The sequence below is a fragment of the Callorhinus ursinus genome, unplaced genomic scaffold, assembly GCF_003265705.2.
Source record: "Callorhinus ursinus isolate GAN/ISIS: 27379988/994484 unplaced genomic scaffold, GSC_fseal_2.0 scaffold74, whole genome shotgun sequence".
NCBI lineage: Eukaryota > Metazoa > Chordata > Mammalia > Carnivora > Otariidae > Callorhinus > Callorhinus ursinus.
In genome coordinates, this window is record NW_027397136.1 from 3,855,803 (window position 1) to 3,878,171 (window position 22,369).

At 44.7% G+C, this 22,369-nt stretch overlaps 2 protein-coding genes across 2 annotated transcripts in view; both read right to left on the reverse strand.

Moving 5' to 3' along the window:
- Positions 1-925: 925 nt before the first annotated feature.
- Positions 926-22,369, reverse strand: part of LOC141371491 (uncharacterized) — a 45,500-nt gene continuing 24,056 nt past the window's right edge. Inside the window, exons 5-9 of the mRNA XM_073886955.1 lie at positions 10,932-11,090; positions 10,429-10,551; positions 9,449-9,554; positions 7,828-7,893; positions 926-1,855 (exon numbers count right to left, since the gene is read on the reverse strand). Coding sequence (XP_073743056.1) covers positions 1,851-1,855; positions 7,828-7,893; positions 9,449-9,554; positions 10,429-10,551; positions 10,932-11,090 — 459 coding nt within the window. The 3' untranslated portion in view covers positions 926-1,850. The remainder of the gene's footprint in view (positions 1,856-7,827; positions 7,894-9,448; positions 9,555-10,428; positions 10,552-10,931; positions 11,091-22,369) is intronic.
- LOC141371488 (maestro heat-like repeat-containing protein family member 7) lies at positions 16,902-19,742 on the reverse strand. Its single transcript, XM_073886926.1, has 5 exons — positions 19,657-19,742; positions 18,683-18,876; positions 17,760-17,897; positions 17,438-17,555; positions 16,902-17,000 (listed from the first exon to the last, which is right to left on the reverse strand). Exons 1-4 carry the CDS (start codon positions 19,675-19,677, stop codon positions 17,486-17,488), a joined length of 423 nt encoding a protein of 140 aa, XP_073743027.1. The 5' UTR covers positions 19,678-19,742; the 3' UTR covers positions 16,902-17,000; positions 17,438-17,485.

The window sequence follows — 22,369 nt, forward strand, 5'->3', positions numbered from 1 at the left end:
GGCAGTCGCTTAACCAACTGAGCCACCCAGGCGCCCCTAAGCACTTATTTCTATACCAAGTACATGGCTATCTCATTTCATTCCATAAAGCCTATAAAGTAAGTTTAAAAATTCTCATTTTTAAATATGAAGAAAACAGTTTTAGAAGGATTTTATATAAAAGTTCATAAAATTAAAAAGTAGCTCATAAAATTTAGAAGCAATCAAAACCATTCTGATCATGGTTAACTTCAAAGAAGTCAAATTAATCAATTTGACCAAAGTGGGAACTAGTTCTTTGGTCTTTCCACATCTTTATTTTTTTCCCCAACCTATTGTTTTTTGTTTATAAGTAGGCTCCATGCCCAGCATGGAACCCAACGTGGGGCCTGAACTCATGACCCTGAGATCAAGACCTGGGCTGAGATCAAGAGTCAGAGGTTTAACCAACTGAGCTGCCCAGATGCCCCTCTTTCTGCATCTTTCAAACTTCTCAGAACTGAGTTCCAATAGCCTAAATGTCAGGGCCTTTGAAAAAAAAAATTATTGCCCTCAGGGCGCCTGGGTGGCTCAGTCAGTTGAGCATCTGGCTCTTGATTTCAGCTCGGGTCATGATCTTGGGGTCATGGGATGGAACCCTGCGTCAGGCTCCGTGCTCAGCAGGGGGTCTGCTTCAGGATTCTCTCTCCCTCTCTTTTGGCCCCTCCCCCTGCTCCCCCCTTAAATAAATAAATAAATCTTTAAAAAAATTTTTTTAAATTAGAATGGACTCCAAGTTATCCCAACAAGAATGTCACTCCATCACAATCCAAATGCTCTTTCTTTCTTTTTTTTTTTTTTAAAGATTTTATTTATTTATTTGAGAGAGAGAGAATGAGAGATAGAGAGCATGAGAGGGAAGAGGGTCAGAGGGAGAAGCAGACTCCCTGCTGAGCAGGGAGCCCGATGTGGGACTCGATCCTGGGACTCCAGGATCATGACCTGAGCCGAAGGCAGTTGCTTAACCAACTGAGCCACCCAGGCATCCCACCAAATGCTCTTTCTTAAGTGAGAGAGATTGGGCTGGAGTTGTTGCCACCCCAACGTTTACACCCACAGCCCGCCTCTTTCTTCTCCAACCTGAAATCTGAATGTGCCTTGCAGTGTGTCAGGCGTAGGAATTTCATCCAATGTGTGTGGAGGTGAAAACAATTGATTGGACACTAGGTGCCACGTTGTTCTGCCACCCTACTCTTCCTCCCTCTTATCATTTGAAACTTTACCTGAAGATTGAAGGAGATACTTCCAGAGCTGTCCCTGTCACTCAGGTTTCTCCCCAATCCCCCAAAACTAAGATGAAAGTCATCTTGTCTTAGGGTGAGAAAGTAAGTTTTATTGACAAATGCATATGCTGATAGCCAACAATCCCCTAGGGAGAGAAAGGACCAGAAACATACTGTGTCCTCTAAGATCAAAAATGCCTCCTTGGGTGTAATCCAAAGTAGCCCATCCAGTTGGACTATGGTAGGTGAGCTACTGGGAAGCAAAGTACTGACATCTGGACAAACAAATGGAAAAGGCTTTAGTCCCAGAGCAATTAGGAGCAACTTATTTGGCAGCAGGCCCAGCTTCTACAGGTGGACTTTCAGATGTCGGGACCTGTGACCGTATTGACTGTTTCTCTGAATTGCCTATTATCAGTGGAGTATTTTTCACCCTCCTGTTGTACCGGTTGCACAATGAATTTAGAGGGCTTTGAAGCCACATCCAGATTTTCTCTTTCTGACTGTCATCATTATCATCTCTTTCCCCTTTGACACTCTTAAACAGTCACTTCTTTCTTTTTGGGGTTTTCATGCCAGTGACTTTGAAGATGTTATTGCTCAGGTGGCTTATCCTGGAAGTAGAGACAGACCTGGGGTTAACATATTCATCAATTTTTTTCAGAGGAGTATTGACCAAAGCCTGAATAGACTCCACAGGATCGTTCCTCAGACTTCCAATAGCTAAAACCAGAAAGGAGGTCAACTCAGACTCGATCTCCAAGGACAATCTATTTTCCACCCCACACACCAGGTTATTATTATATAACTTCATTTAGAATAATTTTTGTCACTGTAAAAGTAATACCTGTTTTACTCTAGAAAAATGTTTACACAGACATCATTTTTCTAAAAGGAAAGAAAGAAAAATGACTTATCTGCCCCCCTGAGACAATACTGTTAATATTTCCGTACCTATCCTTGCAGTATATATATATTTTTAAGTCATCTCTATGCCCCACGTGGGGCTTGAACTCATGACCCTGAGATCAAGAGTCTCATGCTCTACTGACTGAGCTAGCCAGGCGCCCCTGCAGTATTTTTTTAATACCAAATATGGACACTTCTTTTCACAAAAATAAGACTTACATTTTTTAATCCCATAAAATATTCTTCTATATAAGGTAATATCCGATCACATGATTCTATCATAATCTCTTTGATGAACTCTCTACTAGTGAATAATTAGGTTGTCGGCAGTTTTTCACTGTTAGAAACAATCACCACTGATTCATTTGGCAGCTATTACGGACCACTATGCTAGGTGCTGGGGATGCAGGGGTGAACAAGAAAGATTCCCCACCCTCAAGAACTTAACGGTCTAGTGGAGGAAAGACAAAAACAAACAAGGAAACATAAATGAAATACAAAGAAGGAAATTAACAGAGTAATGATAGTGAATAACCAGGGAAGACCTCTTTAGATAGGCCAGTCAGGGAATGCCTCTTTGAGAAGGTGACACGTGAGCAAGGAGGCAAGAAGCCACGTGAAGAGCAAGGGCAGAAGCATTCCCAAAGGTCAGGGAGGGGGGCACCTACTCACAGTGTAGAAGGTAACCAGTGTGCCTGTAGCTTCTAGTGAGAGGGGAGGTACTATAGGCTCCGGGTGGAGAGAGAGTCAGAAGCTGCTCAGTCAGGGCCTTGGGGCCAACCGTAAGGGACTTCGCCAAGCGAAGTCTGCTTCGACCGGAAGAGCAGTGGAAAGCCACTGAAGGATTTTAAGCCAGGGGTGACATGATTCAGTGTACATGTTTCAGAGAGAATCTGGCTGCTGTGTAGAGAAGTATGGAGAAGCAGCAGGTGTGGGGGTTGTTAGAGCGGTTCAGTTAGTCCAGGGCGGCCAGGGGCTTAGATTCGGGTGGGAACAGAGGGTGCTAAATTGCTTAGCACCCAAAGGATAAAAAGAACAGGAAGAATCTTGGCTCAAAAGGGCCTTCAAGCCCATCAAAGTCTACAGCTTCATGTTGATCTCATTTATACTTAGAACAGGAGAAAGAACTGGGCTTCAGCTACACAGCAAATATGTAAATCCTGTGAAGAACCATTTCTTGACCACAAGGCTTGTTAGGCACTGGATATGGGTGTAGACTTAACTGGAATTACTTTCCTTGGGAAAAAGTCCCTCCTGTGTAGGTAGTGTAGGCAGTGGGATGAGGAAGGCAAGATGAATTCTCTGGTATACTGAGGAGTCTAGGGCTTTCATTCTAGAATCCTTCCGCGGAAATTCTCCAGTTGCTGGGGATAGGGGTCCACTACCCTGTAGAGACTTCAGTTGTAAAAAAGGAGGAGACGGCAGCACAGGTACAAAATGTCGGGGTCAGAAGCCAGGGTTAGAGCCCTAAGGGGACAGATGCTACTACCTAGTCCCTGGGGGGCAGGGGAGAGCACGGCTACTATCAACAGCGGCTAACAAATTCATTCTTCCTTGACCAGGGGTCCAAGTACATTCCTTACCTGCCACTGCCGGCACCTCGCCCCATCTTAGCCTAGAAGCCTGCGTCAACTCAACACAAAGGTTTTGTGGGACACCGCTGTGCTAAGCAGAGCGTCATGCTTTACACGCATTTGTATCTGAGACTTAAACAATGTTGAAAGTCAGCACGATTATGCTCATGATACAGATGAAGAAACTGAAGCACAGAGGCAGTAACATGCCCAAGCTCACATGGCTCATTACAGAGAGAGCTAGTATTTCAGACCCGGCTGGCTGACACTGGAGTCCATGCTCTTCGTTACACACTGACTTGGAAGAAAGGACCCTTAAAAGTCATTGACTTCACCACTTTTTCTTCTCAAGATAAAGAGCTGTAATAAATCATACAGGAAACGAGAACGTGTCTATCTCCAGATGTCTGCTGGGCATGTCCTCTGAAGTATGATGCCACCATTCCTTCAAAGGCAGCATATCCAGAATAATCAGCTTGAAGCAGGTGCCAGGAAATGAAGTGGGCTCCAACCAGAGGGCAAGTTCCCGAGGATGAGCATGTGCAGCACCAGAACAGCACGAACAGCACAGCTGGGGCATAGACATACACGCCCATTCTTTTATACAAAAGCACTGGCACCCAGGGGCAGGGCTATAAAAGCCAACATTCTCTCCATCTTATCTCTCGATCAAAGGAAGCAAACTGGCAGGGAAGATGGTGAAGAACAAATAATTCAAACATCATTTCTATTGGGCGCTGGAGTGAATCGCCTACCCACCACCTATCACAGACACCCTAAACCCTTCCCAGCCCCCTTAGAGGAATTATGAGCTGTGTTTCCCCAAGTACCCCTACCACCCACAGCAAAATCCTCAATCTTCACCGTGGCCGAAAAGCCCAGTATGATTCTGGCCACACTGCGCTCCTCCCTGCTCATCTCCTGCTCTTCCTTTCGCTCACTCCACACCAACCACAATGACTTCTTGTTCTTCCTTAACATGCCAAATGCTCTTCCTTCAGATAGGTGGTTCACGCCGTCACTGCCTCTGGGTCTCTGCTCCAGCGCCCCTTCTCAGAGGGGCACCCCTGCCCTGCCCTCTGACCCTCTGACCCCTGGTCTTGCCTTACTTTTTCTATAGTGCCTGGTCACACATATGTACTTGGTTATGGCCCCTCCCCTCCTCCGCTGGCGGGGGTGGGGGGTGGGTGGAGGGGTGCAAACAGACAACATCAGTTTTGTTTGCTGTAGTATCCCAGTGCTTAGAAGAGTACCTGGTACCCAGTAGGTTTTCAATAATTAAGAAACTCATTTAATTGCGAGCAAGGGCAGAAGTACCTGCTATAGCGAACACAGGTGTGGTTGTTTGACTATTTTAGGGACCAAAGGGTTTTGAAGGTGAGGTAAAATTTCTCTTCTGATATGCACTGGGAATATCAGCTTTTCTTCTGCCACACCCCAGATTCCCACTCCCTCTTTCTCGGACTTTGGTCAAATTAAAGGACAACAGAGTGAGCATGAGTTAGTGCAAAGATCCCCGAAGTGGAAAGTTGAGCTCTTGGCTAGCCCAGTAATTCGCTTCTGTGATCTTGGACAGATGACCCAGCCTCCAAAATGAGGAGGGTTATAGTTCAGGATGAGGAAATGCTTCTCTGAAGTACACCTAACTTCAGAGGCAGAAGAGAATAAGTGGGTAACCTCAGGGGTCTGGATGAGTTACCTCAAGTCCCATATCGTCTACAGATGCTCACTTAGAATCTCTTTTATCTTAAAAATTCATGCATAATTTGCATTGTACTCCAAAACATGTCTATTATTAAAACATTCTTAATGTTTTAATTTAATTTAATTTTTTTAAGTTCATTTTTTTTTTTTAAGTAATCTCACCACCTAATATGGGGGCTCAAACTCACAATCCCCAGATCAAGAGTTGCATGCTCTACCAACTAAGCCAGCCAGGCACACCTAAATGTTTTAATATTAAAAAGAGTATCATTTAGAAATATATACTAAAATATTTATAGATGAATAATATGAAGTCTGAGGTTTGGTTCAGAATAATCTGCAGGGAGGGGTGCAGGTAGAGAAATAGAGAAAACAAGATAACCATGAGTCGATACTTTTTGAAGCTGGGGGGTGGGGGGGTATTATACTATTTTCCAGACTTTTAAAGAATGCTAAAAACTAAAAGAAAAATCTTAAAACAGCCAGAGAAAAGGGCTAGATTACCTGCAATGGAACGAAAATTAGAATGACAGCAGGCTTCTTTTAGCAACAAAGAAAACCAGAAGACAATAGTATGGCATCTTCGAAGTGCTGGGAAGGAAACTATTGGTCTAGAATTGTGTCACTAGTAGGGGCCCCTGGCTGGCTCAGTGAGGGGGAATGTGCAACTCTTGATCTCAGGGTTGTGGGTTCAAGTCCTATGATGGGTGTACTGATTATTCTTAAAAAAAAAAAAAAAAGGACTGTGTCACTAGTAAAGCCACCTTGCAAGAATGGAGGTAAGAAACAGTCATTACAAACAAATAAAAAGCAAGAGAGCATAACATGAAGACACTGGCACTAAAGAAACTTCTAAAAAGTGTACTTCAGGATGAAAAAAATGAAGGATGGTCAGGGATATAACAAGGAATGGGGAGCATGTAACACTGCACATAAACCTACACGGTTTGTATAAAGTAACAACAATAATCATAGTATCTAAATTCTAGGTTAAAAAAAGAGAACGAAAATAATCACTAACAAAAGTCTATATAGTGGGAGGGGTGGTGATTAGAATTCGTGTCAACACTGGAGGGAAGGGTTAAAATGTCGTTTCACTTTAAACCCTGTTAAGCTCAATAGGTATGAAAAAAGTCTACTTTCTGGACAAATACCATATGATTTCACTCATATGTGCAATTTAAGAGACAAAACAGATGAACATAGAGGAAAGGAAGGAAAAATAAAATAAGACGAAAACAGAGAGGGAGACAAACCGTAAGAAACTCTTAACTCTAGGAAACAAACTGAGGGTCGCTGGAGGGGAGGGGGTGGGGGGATGGCGTAACTGGGGGATGGACGTTAAGGAGGGCACGTGATGTAATGAGCACTGGGTGTTATATGCAACTGATGAATCACTACATTCTACCTCTGAAACTAATAAGACACTGTACATTAATTGAATTGTATTTAAATAAAAAAATTTTTAAAAGTCTACTTTCTTGTAACTAGCCTGAAGAAATACTTACACCTATATACAAAGAGATGAATATAAAAATGTTCATGGTAGCATTGTTTGAATAGCAAAAAATTGGAAATGATTTAAATAACAATCTACCAAGGGTTATAAGATTGTAGCAGATCTGTATGTACCAACATACTGAGTGGGGAAAAAAGCAAGTTGCATATATATATCTATATATCTATCTATATGATATATATCATAAATTATGTAGTATATAACATATATATTCTATGTGTACAGCAAAAGAATACAGGACTACAGCAAACAGACAGCGGAAAGTGGGGAGAGGAGCCAGACTTGGGGGTGAATGGAACTTTACCCTAAAAACAAAAACTTTATCAATAATGTTTCTATTTTTTTGTAAACAGACTATACTCATGTATTTCTCCTGTAAGTATAAATTAATTTTAAAATATTTTACTACAATAAAAAAGAACACAAAACTACAAGTTCTTCAGGGACAGGGTGTTTCTCCCTTGAATACTGCTGTAGCTAGCAGCCGACAGCACATGATGAATGTTGAGTGACGAGAACATTTTTGTTAGCTGCGTTTTTTCCTAACTAGCATGACAATGGATAACTCGTTTTCTTCCTCCTACTTAGCTCAATTTTCTACTTTTACTTATTTAGTCTTTCAGGATTTTATTTTTTTAAGTGATCTCTACACCCAACATGGGGCTTGACCCCAAGATCAAGAGTCACACGTTCCTCCTATTGAGCAAAGCAGGTGCCCCATTTTCTACTTTTATATATAACATTTATAATAGTAAAAATATACTTTATTTGAAATAACAAAGTATGTCCTTAAGGAGTCGTGCCCCCCCCCCCGCCCTGCTTTCTGTCTTGCCCCATTGCCTTGTGTCACCCAGAGCTCAGGGACAAGGCTCGGACTCACCATTCTGTAACAGCTCCGCATCATCCTCATGTATTTGACTCCTGTTTAGCTTCTTGGCCGTTAATTCTAAAGATAGGACAGATGCAAAGTCATTCCAGAATTCCTGGACCTTTGGGCCACCCTTACCCCCTCTGTAGCAAACAAGGAAGCTTGAAAACCAGTTCTAGCAAGAAATGTTTCTATGAGATGCCTTGTAGCCTACGTGTCCGTGCTCTAGTGGAAGAACAACCCTCAGAGCAGCAGTGACCCAGAAAAATGTTGTTGGCAGGTGACAGGTAAGACATGAACCCAGGGTGTCAAACTCCATGGGGTTCCCACACAGTAGGAAAAGGGCATGAGGCAATTAATTTGCAAAAATAAAATATGCATCGCCAATAAACAGGAAAAGAATATTTCACCTCACTTCTGATAAAAAGAATGTTCCTCAGAACAACAGCAACTCTTTTCGCCTATCAAATTGGTAATGATTTTAAAAATATTACCCAGAGTTGGCAAATATTTGCAAAATGGATACTTGCATACAGTACTGGTAACAATGGAAAACGATTCAAACTTTTTTTTTAAGATTTATTTTATTTATTTCAGAGAGAGAGAGAGCACACAGGGGAGAGGGACAGAGGGAGAGAGAGAGAGAAACACAAGCAGATTCCATGCTGAGCATGGAGCCTGGCGTGGGGCTTGATCTCACGACCCTGAGATCAGATCTGAGCTGAAACCAAGAGTTGGATGCTCAACCGACTCTGCCATACAGGTGCCCCACGATTCAAACTTTTTAGAGGACAGTTAAAGCACCAAAATCCTTAAAATTTTGCATACCCTTTGGGCCTAGGAATTCTACTTACTAAGAAATTTATCTTAAAATAATCATGATGGCATGTAGAGATTTAATCACGGTGTCCCAGCTTATAAAAACAAAAGATGAGGTGGCCTACTTTAAAAATAAAAAAATGACACAGTCTCAGTATTCAAAAATATGGACTGGTTAAATAGTTCCATAAATCCACCCATAAATGGAATTAATATTATGCAGTGGTGAAAAGCAATGCTGAAGGGCACGTAATGGCATGTATTTGTGACACAACAAGGGAAAACAACAGTATACCAAACTTCATGTTTTGAAAATGGCTATGTGTGTGTGAGTGTGTGTGAGTGTATTCTTAGGGGAAAATTCTAGAATGTCAACAGTGGTTAAATCCAAATGTTAGAATTTCTGGCATTATGTATTTTCTTTTTTGCCAATCCTATTTTTTTAGATTTTCTAACATTAACACATACTGTACTACGATTCTAGTTTAAAACAAAAATATTTTTGAAAATCCACAGGGTTCCTGTGGAAGGAAGAGTTTGTCCCCTTTCAAATGAATATGATTCTCTTCTGCACTCTGCAGAGTGTAGACAGTGTGGGGCAGGGCAAAGGCACATGGCCTTCTCTTCCCCCTCCCGCTTTTCTAACAGGGACTTTGAGCCTGGTCACAGGACAGCCTCTCTAATCAGATCAGAGCTAGGGAAGGAGGTGACCCGCTTCACGGGACCATGGTTCTGGCTTAGCCCTTGCCGAAAGTCAAGGAGGACTCCCCTACTGAAGAGAAGAGGGAGGGGTCGCCAGGAGGAAGCACCTTACCTGTGAAGTCGATGGCAGCTGCCCGTAGGAAGGACTGAGGGCTCTTCAGGAAGCCAAAGCTCTGGGACAGTAAGTCCCCCACCAGCTGTATTTTGCTTGTGCTCACCTGTGAAGCCAAAGAGGGGTGGTGCTGACCAAGAGCTGGGGCTGGGGGGCCCTGGGAACGCTCCTAACCCTCTCACCCTATCCACAAGCAGCACTGTCCTGTCTTCAGCCAGCTGAAGGTGCTCGAACTTATAGCTGCAGACACCCCCACCCCAGCAACAGGGCAGACTTAGCAGGAAGTTCATAGAGAGAATTTTGCTCCTTCATACCAACATAAGGGAAGAAACAACTGATGCGGAACCAGGAGACCCAGGATTGAATCCTGGCCCTGACACTAGCCTCACTTTTCTCCTTTGTAACAGTTGAAATAAAACCTGCCCAACCTCTTTCACATAATTGTAAGGCTCCAGTGGGATAATGGATATAGAAGTGCTTTGTAAACTGTAAAGTGCTCTACCTATGGAAGATAATAAGCATCAAAATCCATTGTATTAAAATTACTAATGTTGGTTCCTAACCTACTTGCTTAGCCCTTAAATATTTACTTTTCCACAAGGATTCCTGATCTGCCCTGTTCTCAACTTCGTAGGAAGTAGGACCTTAACATCATGACCAAAAACCGGATGATTCCTGCCTACATCTTTTTCTACCAGCTGTAACCAGAAAACCTCTGTCCCATTGCCATCTACTACCCTCACATGACCTTCCTTGCCTCTGAAAGCAGAAACTGGGATACTGCTAAGAGAACCAGATATGAAGAATGAGGGACTGACATCCCAAACGTGCATTCTCAGAGTTTGCTGATAATAGAGAATGAGAATTAAGGAGTAGAAGGAATGTATCTTCTGTCAGCCTTCCCCTATTTAGCCTCTCAGCCTGCCTTTGAGTCCCTAACATGAGTATTGTGGCCTGGCTTCTCAGGGACTCTCACTCACCAGGTACTTGCACGTTTCTTCCAATACCTGGATGTGATTGCTGAGGGTGGTATGCTGGAATATCTGTGTGAGTGATGACCAGCCAATCACATTGGTCCACTCAGTCAGGGCCCCTCCCCAGGCCTACAGGATGGAGAGAAGGGAATTCCCAAAGCCTCACTCCTACAGCTCTACAGAGCCAGGCCAGGAGGCTAAGTGCAAGACCACGAAGCTAGCCCCCAAGGGGCTTGGTTGAGGGTACGTAGCTGGGACCAGGTGAAATATGGGACCTTGTTCATGACATGGGACATAAATAGCTTCAGGGAGCAGGACCATATCAGGATAAGATCAATGGCACCCAAAAGAGGGTAAAAGTGCTCAGAGCCAGCCTGGAGGATGACACCAAAGAGGTGGATATAAAATGTACAGCCAAGGCTGGGCTCATGAAAAAGAGCCAAAGGCTATGCTCTAGCAGAAAGAGGGATGAATCAGGCTGAGCTTGGCAGGACAGAGATCACCAGTACCTTGACTACCTCGGTGTTGTTATCCTGAATGCTAAGCAGCAGTGGGACTAGAAAAGTGTAGATGTCTCTTCGGGTGGAGAGTCCAGGCTTGATTTTGTCAACTTGATGCAACATGTAGCCCAGGGCAGAGGTGGCCGAGATCTTCACCTGGTCCCTCTCCTGCCATACAGAGCAAAATGGAGCTAAGGCGGCTGTGGTTCCACTCTCGCCCTGGCTGGCCTGGTTTCCATACTCCCACACCTCACTTCCATATCCAAAGTACACTGGTGGCATTATGTTACATAATGCAAAGACATCATGGTTTATGTATCTGAGTAATTCTCTTTAGAGCTGCAGAGCTAATAAGTCCCTTTGTAAAGGCACAGAGCTAGGGAAACCAAGACCATAGTTTCAGATCTGCCCTGGACCATATCTACAGCTTGTAACTTAATTCTCTCCTAAGGATTAGCTTTAAAATATATGTATGTATTTTAAAAACACATATAGTTATCCTAGTTATGCTGTGAATAAAATCGCAAAATCTATATTGGTTTGTATTAATTAACAATGATCATAAACAGCTAAATTATACACTTCAAGAGTATATTATATATTATTTTAACAAACATTTACTGAGTAGCTATCATGAGCTGACATAGTGCCAAATAATAGAGACAGGGTGGGACAAACACATAGTCCCGGCACTTGTAGGATTTGGGAAGCAGACATTTTAACAAATTGGATGTACACATTATTATTTTTTGCCCAGTGAACATAATAACCAAACAGAGAAATGATTCAATGTTAGTACATTAATTCAAAAGTATCACAGGCAGATCAGCTCAAGATCAATGACTATTACTTCAGTTATCCCTTCCTGCCCCAAATTCCTGAAAGAAATAGTAGAGATATAGTTTTTTAAAATCCATTATGAATCTGAAATAGTTGATGGGATCCCCCCATAGAGAACTAGAGTATCCCTGAAAGACAAACGGCAGACAGGACTGGAATTGATGTTGAAACCACAGCCTAAAGAGTGGGCAAAAACAGACTGCTGGAGGAGGTAGGGGTGTTCTGGGAATGCTCCAAGCTAAACAGCTGTGAATACAGGGAGCAGAAGGGGATGCTGGGCAACAGACATGGTAGTCATTTGGAAGGCTAACGTTCAGGCATACAATCTCCTTCCACCTCCTCCTTGCACCCTGCCCTCCCAATATCCTCCTTACTAACTAGCAAGCAGCAAGGGAACATACCACCCCAAAAGAGCAGGGAGTGTGCTCTATAGACCAGAGAGATAGGATGGTGCCCTGGGTGTCTGGCAATACCCAGGAAGAGCAGGGAGCCTTATAGTCAAAAGACTGGCTATTGGCACATCTGATGGACCATGTATCTCTGGCTGCTGCCCCACAGTTACTGAAGTCTGACTGCAGTAATAGGTATTACTTTCACAGAGGGCCGGCCAAGAGTCAGTAGTGCAAAATTTCCGGAACTCACTGCCAAGACTCACCAAACATTTAGGAAAATCAGCACCATAAGAGAAACAAACAAACAAACAAAACTCTGCAATATCCAAGGCCACAATTAACAATATAATCAAAACAAAACTTTAGAGAAAATATATCGAATCCTCAGGAAGACTATGTAAAACAAATTATTGAGGACATTTTTAAAGTGCTTGGAAATCCAAACTTTGAAATTCTAAATAAATAGGCAAACAAATAAATAGAGGCAAAGGTAAGGCAGTGGGCCTATAGAATAATGTAATAGCTATTCAGATATCACACCATCAACCAGAAGAAAAAAATAAAGAGGACCTGCTTCATAAAAAAAACAAAAAAATTAAATAAAAATTCAATAGGTGGGTTGAATAGCAGAATAACCGCAGCTAAAGTAAGAGGAGAATCAGCCCAGAAATTCTTCCAAGGTAGACAAAGAGGTGGGAAATAAAAAACAAAAATTAAGAAACACAGAGAATAAATCAAAAGAAATTCCAAAGAATAGAACAGAGAGAAGAGAGAAAAGAGGATACACCAGCAAAATAATAGAATAATATTTTACAAATGATAAAACTACTGAGCTTTGCCTAAGTAAGTTCCTATGAGTAGGTGAGTGGTAAAGCAGCACTGGGAACCCAGATCCTATGGCCTTTGGGTCAGTGTTCTTTTCATTCTGCCAGGTTGTCATTGTGTAGATGATGACAATTTACTATTTCTTGATTAGACCATAAGTCAACTTTTCATTCTAGCAATATGGAAGAAGAGATAACCTGACAACTTTCCCACTATAAATACCTTTAAATGCTAGATAAAATATACAAAATACTTTTCTTTAATGCATAGCTGAGCTTTAAAAAAGTAAGATCTCCAGAGGCCAAAGATGAAAAGGTTGCTGACCCTCTAGCTACTGTGCGGTCAGGCAGATGCCACTGGTCTCAATAACCTAGGGTCACATCTCTTCATACCTGCTGGTCTCCCTAGCCTGCTTCACAAGGCAACCAGAAGCTGAGAAGCAAGCATCATGGACAGACAGACAGCTCTAAGAGAAGCCTTCTACCTGATGCTCAAAGAGCCAGAAAGGGGAATCAAAATGCTCAAAGAGAGTGGGGGAAATCCCTCATTTCTTTTTTCTTCCTTCTATTCTCTCACATCACAGTTCCAAAACAAGCCCCATGGGAGTCTATAGGAGCTAAAACTCTAAGGGAGGGGAACCTCACTCTTCATTTGAAGGAGCTGGGGCCCAAGAGGATGGACAAACTCCCATTGCTTTATTTCCTCTGCCCTCATGTCACTTGGCCCAGTTGTGGGCACAGTCACAAAAGTGCCTGACATCGCAGAGTAACTAAAGCACCAGCTTTTTTGTAAGACAACTGGAAAAAGGGAACCCCAAAGAACTGTAAAACCAGGGAAGTCACAGAGAGGGAGGAGCTAGGGAAAGTGACCCTATAAAGTTGTTTATGAACTCCTGTGCTCACTCCATGCATAGATCTGACCCTAAACCACATACTGTAGACTTTGAAAACTGAACTACAGGAAAGACAATGGTTCAGATCCCAGGCTGGCATGGGTGGGTGGCATAAACTCAGAATAGCAAGGGCTATGAATTCAAAACTGGCATTGATCACAGCCCCCACACACAGAAGGCTAGTCAGAATTTGCAGCCTGAAGTTAAACAGGTCAATTTCTGCTAACACAATAATATCAACATTCTCCATAGGATTTAAGTGGCATCCAGAGTCATATAACTTAATATTCATAACGTCCATGATACAATACAAAATTACTCAGCATGCAAAGACCCAAAGCAGTTATTATACAAAATGCTCAAAAAAACAACAATGAACACTCTTGAAATAAATACAGGAATAAAAATTTTCAGCAAAGAAACAACATACCAAAAAGAAACTTGAGAACTGAGAAATACAAGACTGGGTACATTCATTGACAAAACAGATGTCAGAGGAAAGAATCAGTGAACTTGAAGACAGAGCAATAAAAAGTATCCAGTCTGAACAAAAAAAGAAAAAGTGATTGAAAATGAACAAAATCTTGGGACCTATAGGACAATAACAAAAAGCCCAAATATTTGTGCCATCAGATTCTTAAAAGGAGAGGAGAAAGTATAGTGCTGAAAAAACTTGGAAGAAATAATGGCTGAAAACTTTCCAAGTCTGGCAAAAGACATAAACAGAAATTTCAAGAAACTCAGAGAATCCCAACCAGGCTAAACCCAAAGTAATCCATGCCAACACCTTCTAAACTACTTAAAGCTAAAGACACATGTGAGGCAAAATAAAGACATTTCCAGACAAAGACTGAGAGTGTTTCCTATTAACAGACCCTTGAGGAAGAAAACACAAAGGAAGAAGAAAAAATATATATCCAGAAGGGACGAGAGAGCTGTGAGAAGAAAAGGAAGGCAAGGACATTTGTCCACATTTATAAATAGAAGGAAGTATTGACTGTACAAAACAATAACAACAATGATGCTGGTAATGATGACATAAAGACCAAATCCAGGGATTTTAAAAGACTGTGGAACTAAAGTCTTAGACAATGTTAATCTATAATATGGGAGGATATCATCATAGTTAAATCATTCTTTTTTTTAAAAAAAAGAATTTATTTATTTATTTGACAGAGAGAGACACAGCGAGAGGGAACACAAGCAGGGGGAGCAGGAGAGGGAGAAGCAGGCTTCCCGCTGAGCAGGGAGCCCGATGTGGGGCTTGATCCCAGGACCCTGGGATCTTGACCTGAGCCTAAGGCAGACACTTAACGACAGAGCCACCCAGGTGCCCCAAATCATTCTTTTTTTAGAAGATTTATTTATCTTAAAGAGAGAGAGAGCATGCGAGTGGTGGGGGGAAGAACAGGGGGAGAGGGAGAGAGAGAGAATCTCACGCAGACTCCCCACTGAGCATGGAGCCAGACACAGGACATGATCCCACGATGCCGAGAGCATGACTGGAGCTGAAACCAAGAGTTGGACACTCAATGGATTAAGCCACCCAGGCACCCCGGAATTAAAGCATTCTGTGGTCCTTATATTGTTTGGGTGGAGGATAAAGATATTATCTTTAAGCTTTGTTAAGTATATATGGTGAATTTTAAAACATATAAAAATGGATGAATCAGAGGGTGCCTGGGCAGCTCAGTCTGTTAAGCATCTGGTTTTGGCTTAGGTCATGATCTCAGGGTCATGAGATCAAGCCTCACATCCGGCTCCACACTCAGAGGGGAGTCTGCCTGAGATTCTCTCTCTCCCTCTGCCCCTCCCCCACCTCAAATAAATAAATAAAATCTTAAAAAAAAAAAGAAAAGATGAATCAGACATTGACCCTGCCATCATGGAGTGTCCAGGCTCACAGAAGAGATGAGACCAATACAAAACTAATTCAAATCCAAAGTTCGAAAATTAAAGAGTTATAGATGCTAGAATAAGGAGGGTATTGAAAGCATGCATGTCTGCTGTCAAGTCTCTTTTGGCTCTAAAATTCTATGATCTGTAGGGAGGCTAAGACATGGGGTGGATTAGTACTGCTCTGGGTAGTTCTGATTCCTGAGCCTTTGGGTCCTTTCGACAAGATTACTAGCATTCTGGGGTCCCTGTGTTGTCTGGGAAGAGGGTAGAGTTGTGAGTGGTCTCCCCACTCTTCACTCCAGAACCGATTTCATAGCAGCGTGTCACTTCTTTTCCTTCAGTGGCTCCTGGTGAGAGAATAGGCAGATGAGTGTGTGCTAGGTCTGTCTGTAATAGGGAATGCATTGGGGACAATCCTATGCATGGCTTCAAGTAGCCAAGTCTCCTCTTGGCTGCCCCTCCATGACTTCAGCCTTCCACCATAATCCCATAGCCCTGCCCTAGTACCCTCAGCTCAGTTTCCAGCATTCCTCATCAGCCCCAGCCCATACTGTTCCCAACTAATCCGAGGGATCCAGGCCCGTACATCATTGATGAGTGGATGCAATTGCTTGGAAATGCTGCAAAAGACCACCTTGGTGTCCTCTCCCTTCCCATGACAGATGATGTTCCGTAGGCTCTTTACTGCTTGCACTGTCCCTCGCGCTTCATTCTTCAGGAAGTCTCGCAAGAATGGAACCTGGCCCTTCAAGAGATTCTGACTGTTTGGAAGAAGGCAGAGATCACTCACCACCTGGGGATCATGCAACACTCTGGGAACAGGGTTTTGGGAAAACAGATAGTGTCTAAGAGAAATAGACATGGGCAATCCAGGAGCTGGATGTGCCCAGGAAGTAGAAGGCTGGTGTTCACGGGGTTTGGGAGGCTTGATGACCAGTCTATGTAAGTCTACAAATCAGATGTTGTGCTGCCCTAGGATGAGAGGCTGGGGTACGTGCTAAACCCAAGATAACTAAGAGACCCAAGGGAGGTAAATTAAATGTTTCAAGGACTAACACTTGATTCCCATTTGATCCTCCCCACTCTTACTTGTCCTGGGTGCAGTGCCAGGTTACTGATTCCACGAAGCCCAACTTCCTTCATAATGAGGTTGGACTCTTTGACCCACTTGATCAGATTGCTCAAAAAGTCTTGCCCCAAAGTCTGAGCCACTGATCGGTGCCAGAGGAGCTGTGGGTATGAGGAGACTACAGCTATGGATGGAGAAAATGTTATGAGTACCCAGCACCCACCTCAGTCCTCCCTCAGGTCCCAAACTCAGGTAAGGAGTATGTCCAGTTGAGTGGCAGATCTGTACACACGGGGTGGAGACTAAGGGGGTTATCCTGATAGGAGGATAGAGGATAATGCTGATAAGGTTTGAATTTTGAGTCAGATGCTAGGATCCATGGATCATTCTGGAGGTTGAGCTACTGGCCCCTTCCTCAGGTTTTCCTGCCTCCTTTAACCAGGCACCTGAAGTGCCAGAGAAGGGAACCCCACTTTAAATGGCTCAGTCTTATTTTATCCTTTCCTCTTTTGGGGACTAGTTATTTAACATTTTTGTTAAATGTTCCTCAGCCCAGGAAATGAATAGGTCAGGCTGTGGACCTTTCCCCAGGCTTCACCTGTGCATAGAAGGTCCTGGCCAGGATCTTCTGATGAGAGTTGGAACTCTAGAGGAAGTTCTTGACAAGGTGGAGGATTCGGTGCAGGATGGCAGGTTCACAGTTCTTCACAATGTCACTGGGGTGGGACACAAGAAGCCAACAGTTGCTGCGGGGGAGGTGGCAAGGGACCAGTGTGCATGGAACACGGAAGACATGAGGGCTGAGGAATCAGGAGACCAGAGGGCTGGGAGGTGAGGAAGGGACAGTTGAAGGCTGGGACTTGGGAAATTGGGGGCCGGGGACTAGAGTGGTGCCAGCATTATTGGGTAAATAGCCTCACCTTGTCAGGTCCATGATCCCTATGTAGTAAAACTTGGGACAGGACAGAAGGTCCCAGCAGTGATGCTGATTTGCATAGACCACCACTCCGTCATATGCAGCAGCCAAGAACAGCAACTTCACTACCTCCAGGGCACAACTGAAGGTCACCACCATTGGGTTCGTGAAAAGAAATGGACAAAAGGATGGACAAGGCATTATGTGCTCATTTGTATCCTGTGCTGGGAAGCCAGGAGACAGTTTCCTGCTCTGGTAACTGTGTTCTGCTTTCCTGCTGACAAAAATCTATGGCTCTGTGAAACCCATCTCAGATTGCGCATCCACTCCTTCAAACCGTGGCCCTCATTCAACCACAGAGTCCTATAAAAGAGACTCTAGAGAGATCTCAGTGCTATGGTCTTCCAGTTTTGCTCTCTGGGGCACAGAATGGGCTTAGGATATCTCTTCACCTCCACACCCATCTAATCAGAATGTCTCTGCTTATTGGTTTGATTTGTTTTCATTTTACATAAGATTTCATTTGAGTAGAATGTCCTGAGGTTTAAGAGAAAAGTGTGACAACCACATATTTAGGAGTCCAACCCCCATTTTTGAGATGAGAAAACGGAATCCCAGTCGTGACTTGTGCAAGATGGCAGAGCTAGTGACAAGCCTAGCCAGAGGTCAATGAGATTCGAATGGCCACAACTGCAGGGAGTGAATGACATAGATGTGGGCTTGCCCTGTCACCTACCATCTAGTTGAATCTCTTCGTGTACAGTTATGAACATGGACATGAAGTGTTGAATGAATCAGCCGAAGCGTGCGTACAAGAAGAGAGACGAGAAGCTTGAAAATATGTGAGAATATTGTAGCATATGGGTCATCCAGGGCCCTGTGGAATTGACTAGTCCCAGCCGTCCATCATGAGAGGGTTAAGCTTACCTAGTGGGGTCAAAGGGCTTGCTCTTGCTGCCTGGGCCCCTCTCCTTGCTATAGACCACCATCTTCTGGGGGACATTTTGCTCAATCACCCAGTAGAGATGACATAGGATAGCCAGTAAGAGCTGGGGATAGAACTCCTGGATAGCCTCCTGGCACAGGGACACTGACAGCATCTCACACAGAGCACATGTCACCTGGGAGACAGTGGAGGAAGACATAAGATGGTCCCATGGCCCCATACACTGAGTCCCACCCTGCCCTCCCCATCACTGCCCAAAGGGCCCAGCTCACTCTGACTCAGGCTTGTAAGAAGCACGCAAAGACTGAAAGCCCACCACTCTTCCTTAGGGAAATGAGATTGCACACATGCAATCTGCTTTCTCTTCACTCCCCTGACATCAAAAACAGAATGGGAAGCAACTCTAACTTTTTAGCAGAAAATGATTTGGGGACTACTTTGTCTGCCCCTGGCAACCAAATCTCTTCTGCCTCCAACCCTCATGCCACCCCCCAAACCCTGGAAAAAGGAGTGCCAGCCCCAGAATCAAATGGGATCAATCCCTGTTCTCTCTACATCACTCAGTTCTTAGATATACAGGTGGAAAAGGGAGGTTAAATCGAAAGTATAGTATTTTTTTTAAGATTTATCTATTTATTTTAGAGAAAGAGAAAGCATGAGCAGGAGGAGGGGCAGAGGGAGAGGGAGAGAAAGAGAGAGAATCTCAAGCAGACTCCCTGAAGAGCACGCAGCCCAACAGGGGGCTGGATCCCACAACCCTGAGACCAGGACCTGAGCTGAAATCAAAAGTCGGACACTCAACCGACTAAGGCACCCAGGTGCCCCTCAAATGTACAGTATTAGTGATTGCTCCTCGCTAAGACCTGCTCCTACCCTGCGGCCCTTGACCTTCAGCTCTGCCCTAAGTCCAAGAACAGTAAGTCCTAGGCTCCCCCTGCCCCCATCAGGGGCTGACCGCCACAGGCTGGAAGGCCATCTCCTTAGTTTCCTCTGTGGAGTGGAGTTGTTCCAGGATGCCTATGAGCAGCTGCAGGACGCTGATTGTGGTCTCTCACTGGGCGCCAAATGCCTTCCACAGGGCCAGATTGGTTCTGCAGGACCCAGGGACAGCTGTGTCATGGTCCCGGGTGACCAAGCTCCTAGGGATAGTCTGGTCTCGGGCGCATGAAGGGCCAGTTCTCGGGGCCTAGACTTGGCCAGAGAACACAGAGATGAAGTTTGAATCGTGTCAAAGGGAAAGCCTCCATGTGCGGTGATTTTTGGGCTGGGCTCGGGCTGAGGGAGGGGAGGGTTTATTGGGCTGGAGAATGTGTTCCCAGGCCATGGGAGAGGTACCTATCCCAAGGCAGGGGCTTGTTGAGAAGGAAGGGCACAACCTTGTGGGTGTTGTTGCCAGCACATGGCCTGCAGGGTCTCCTCCTTCATGTTGGGCTCCAGCTGTGAGTTGAGCCGTTCCAGAATCCCCTCCACAATTTCCTCAAGGTAGAGCGAAGAGCTACAAGAGTCTCAGTGATTGTTTCCCTGCTTCCTTCCCTCCTCCTCCTTATCTACCAACTCCCACACTCAAGGGGCTACTTGCACTCCTGCCAATGACTCTCTTCTTAAGGCAGAGTTCTAGCATGCCAGAGGCCAGACCAGCAGGGGTCACAAAAAGAACTCCAGCAGCTCACTGAGGCCCACTATAACAAAGGCCTGCCCACAGCCCAAAGTTCAGAGAGTTGCTCCGAGCTTACTAGGGAGACACATGAGACTCCAGGAAGGAAGGCAAAAACCCTGGAGACACTTCAGGGCTTCCTCTCCCCACTGAAATCAACTTTCGACCCATGAAACTGCAGGGACAGTGGGCATTGGATGTGGGGGTACCATAGGACTCTCATTTTGCCCTCAGATTCCTGATATACGGGTCTCTGGGAAGTCCATTTTATTCTAATACCTCTAGGACACACCTCCATTTCTGGAACCTAGACCAGGCGAGTCACATAAATGAGTGAAGGCACGGGTGTCAGGGGATTCAGAGAGAGAAAGGTCTGGAGAGCCCATGCCACATATAAAAGGGACAGTGGCCACCCCAAGAGTTGCCCTATGTGGCCTCATTTAAAAATTTTTTTCAGTGATAAATGTGGATTTTTATATGTTATCCCGAAAGAAAATTTACTCAAAGGTCAGTCATTCCGTGAGCTTGCTGGTTTGCAATCCATAGCCTTACCCTTCACAGACATCTAAGCCCCCTAACATCCCTGGCAATCAAGGTGAACCCCTCCTACAATGCTTCCTTGTGCTCTAGCTACTAGGCTCTGCAGCTGCTTATCCTCCTGCATGTGGCTGTTGTTAGCTGAGGAACCAGCCCCTCAGATAGAAGGCACTGCAGTTCTGAGCTCAGGATTACAGACCTCGGAGCTCAGTGGGACCACAGAGAAAATCCAGCCCAAACCTGCACTTTAGAAGTGAGTGAATTCAGGCCTCCAGAGGAGGGGGACTTCCCAAGACTCTTCAGCTGGTTAGGAACAGAGCCAGGAGAGAGCCCAGGCTCCTGGTGTGCAGGGCGGAGCTCCCACCACAGCACCATACTACCTTTATCATGACTTGGCCCCGCTCTTTCACGACAGCACTCATCAGCTGGGCTGCTGCCAGAGACACCTCGGCCCTGCTGTCGGTTAGGCCCTCCATGGCCGTCAGCACCAGGGTGGTGAGCTGCACCTGGGTGAAGTACTCTGCAAATGCCTGCAACAGGGTGGCGTCAGGCTGCCTGCACCTGGGGCCTCCTGCTTGAGATAGCCTGTACCATCCTTCCTGGTTAGGGTAAGTGGAGAGAGCCTCTCTCGGGACCATGATGTGCTTTTGCCCTAGGCCTGTGCTGTCTGCCTAGCTCCTAGAAGACCCTTTCACTGGGAACAGAGTCTTTGGGGATGGGAGGGAGACAACACTGACCTCAGATGCACTGAGGGGCTCACAGGTCAGAGGCTGCAGAGGCAGAGTGCTGGGAGAGAAGGACTGAGACCAAGATCCTCAGCGACATATCTTTGAGGCATGGGCTGAATCTACACATTGCTCACAAGGCATCATTAGCATGAAGAAAATGCTTCTGGGCGGACAGGTAAGAAAGCAGAATTAGGACCCATGATGCTTAAGGAGAAGCATGTGATAGCATGTGGAAAAATTCCCCAAAGAAAAAGTTCACATGCAGCAATGGAACGGAAAAGAAGATGGGATAAGGGAGTCCCACCCGAGGAGCCTACGATATGATGTAGGTAAGAGGCCTAGGCTCTTCCCACTTTGTCTCTGGCCGTGCCCTCTCACCTTGGCAATCTCAGAGGTGTTGTTATAGAACACGTTGGCGCGATACACTTCACTCTTGCCCTCTTCTTCCCATAAGCCCTGTTTTTTCCTTCCCATCTCTGAAACAAAGACACCCGACCCCACCCCTCAGACACTCAGAAGGTGTCCTAGGTTGCCCTCTTTCCCATCTGCCCAACCCAAACCACCCACTGAACTAAGTCAGCTTGGGGTAATGTGTATCCCATGGGGAAGGGAGTAGAGAAATGGGCAGTAAGATAAGGAGTGGTGAGAGCTAACGTCAAAGGAACCCCCCATGTTGCCTGCCTTAGAGCAGAGACAGAGTGGGGTCAGAGTATAAGACTCAGACAGAGGAGGAGAAACTAATTCAAAAG

Excerpts from the sequence above, each read along its gene's own strand:
- LOC141371488 (XM_073886926.1), bottom strand. The coding sequence starts at position 19,677 with ATGGCCTTCCAGCCTGTGGCG. Across the intron at positions 18,877-19,656 it reads TGGCCTTCCAGCCTGTGGCG|GTGACATGTGCTCTGTGTGA; the intron begins GTCAGCCCCTGA and ends ACTGTCTCCCAG. Across the intron at positions 17,556-17,759 it reads GGGATCATGGACCTGACAAG|TGACATTGTGAAGAACTGTG; the intron begins GTGAGGCTATTT and ends GTCCCACCCCAG.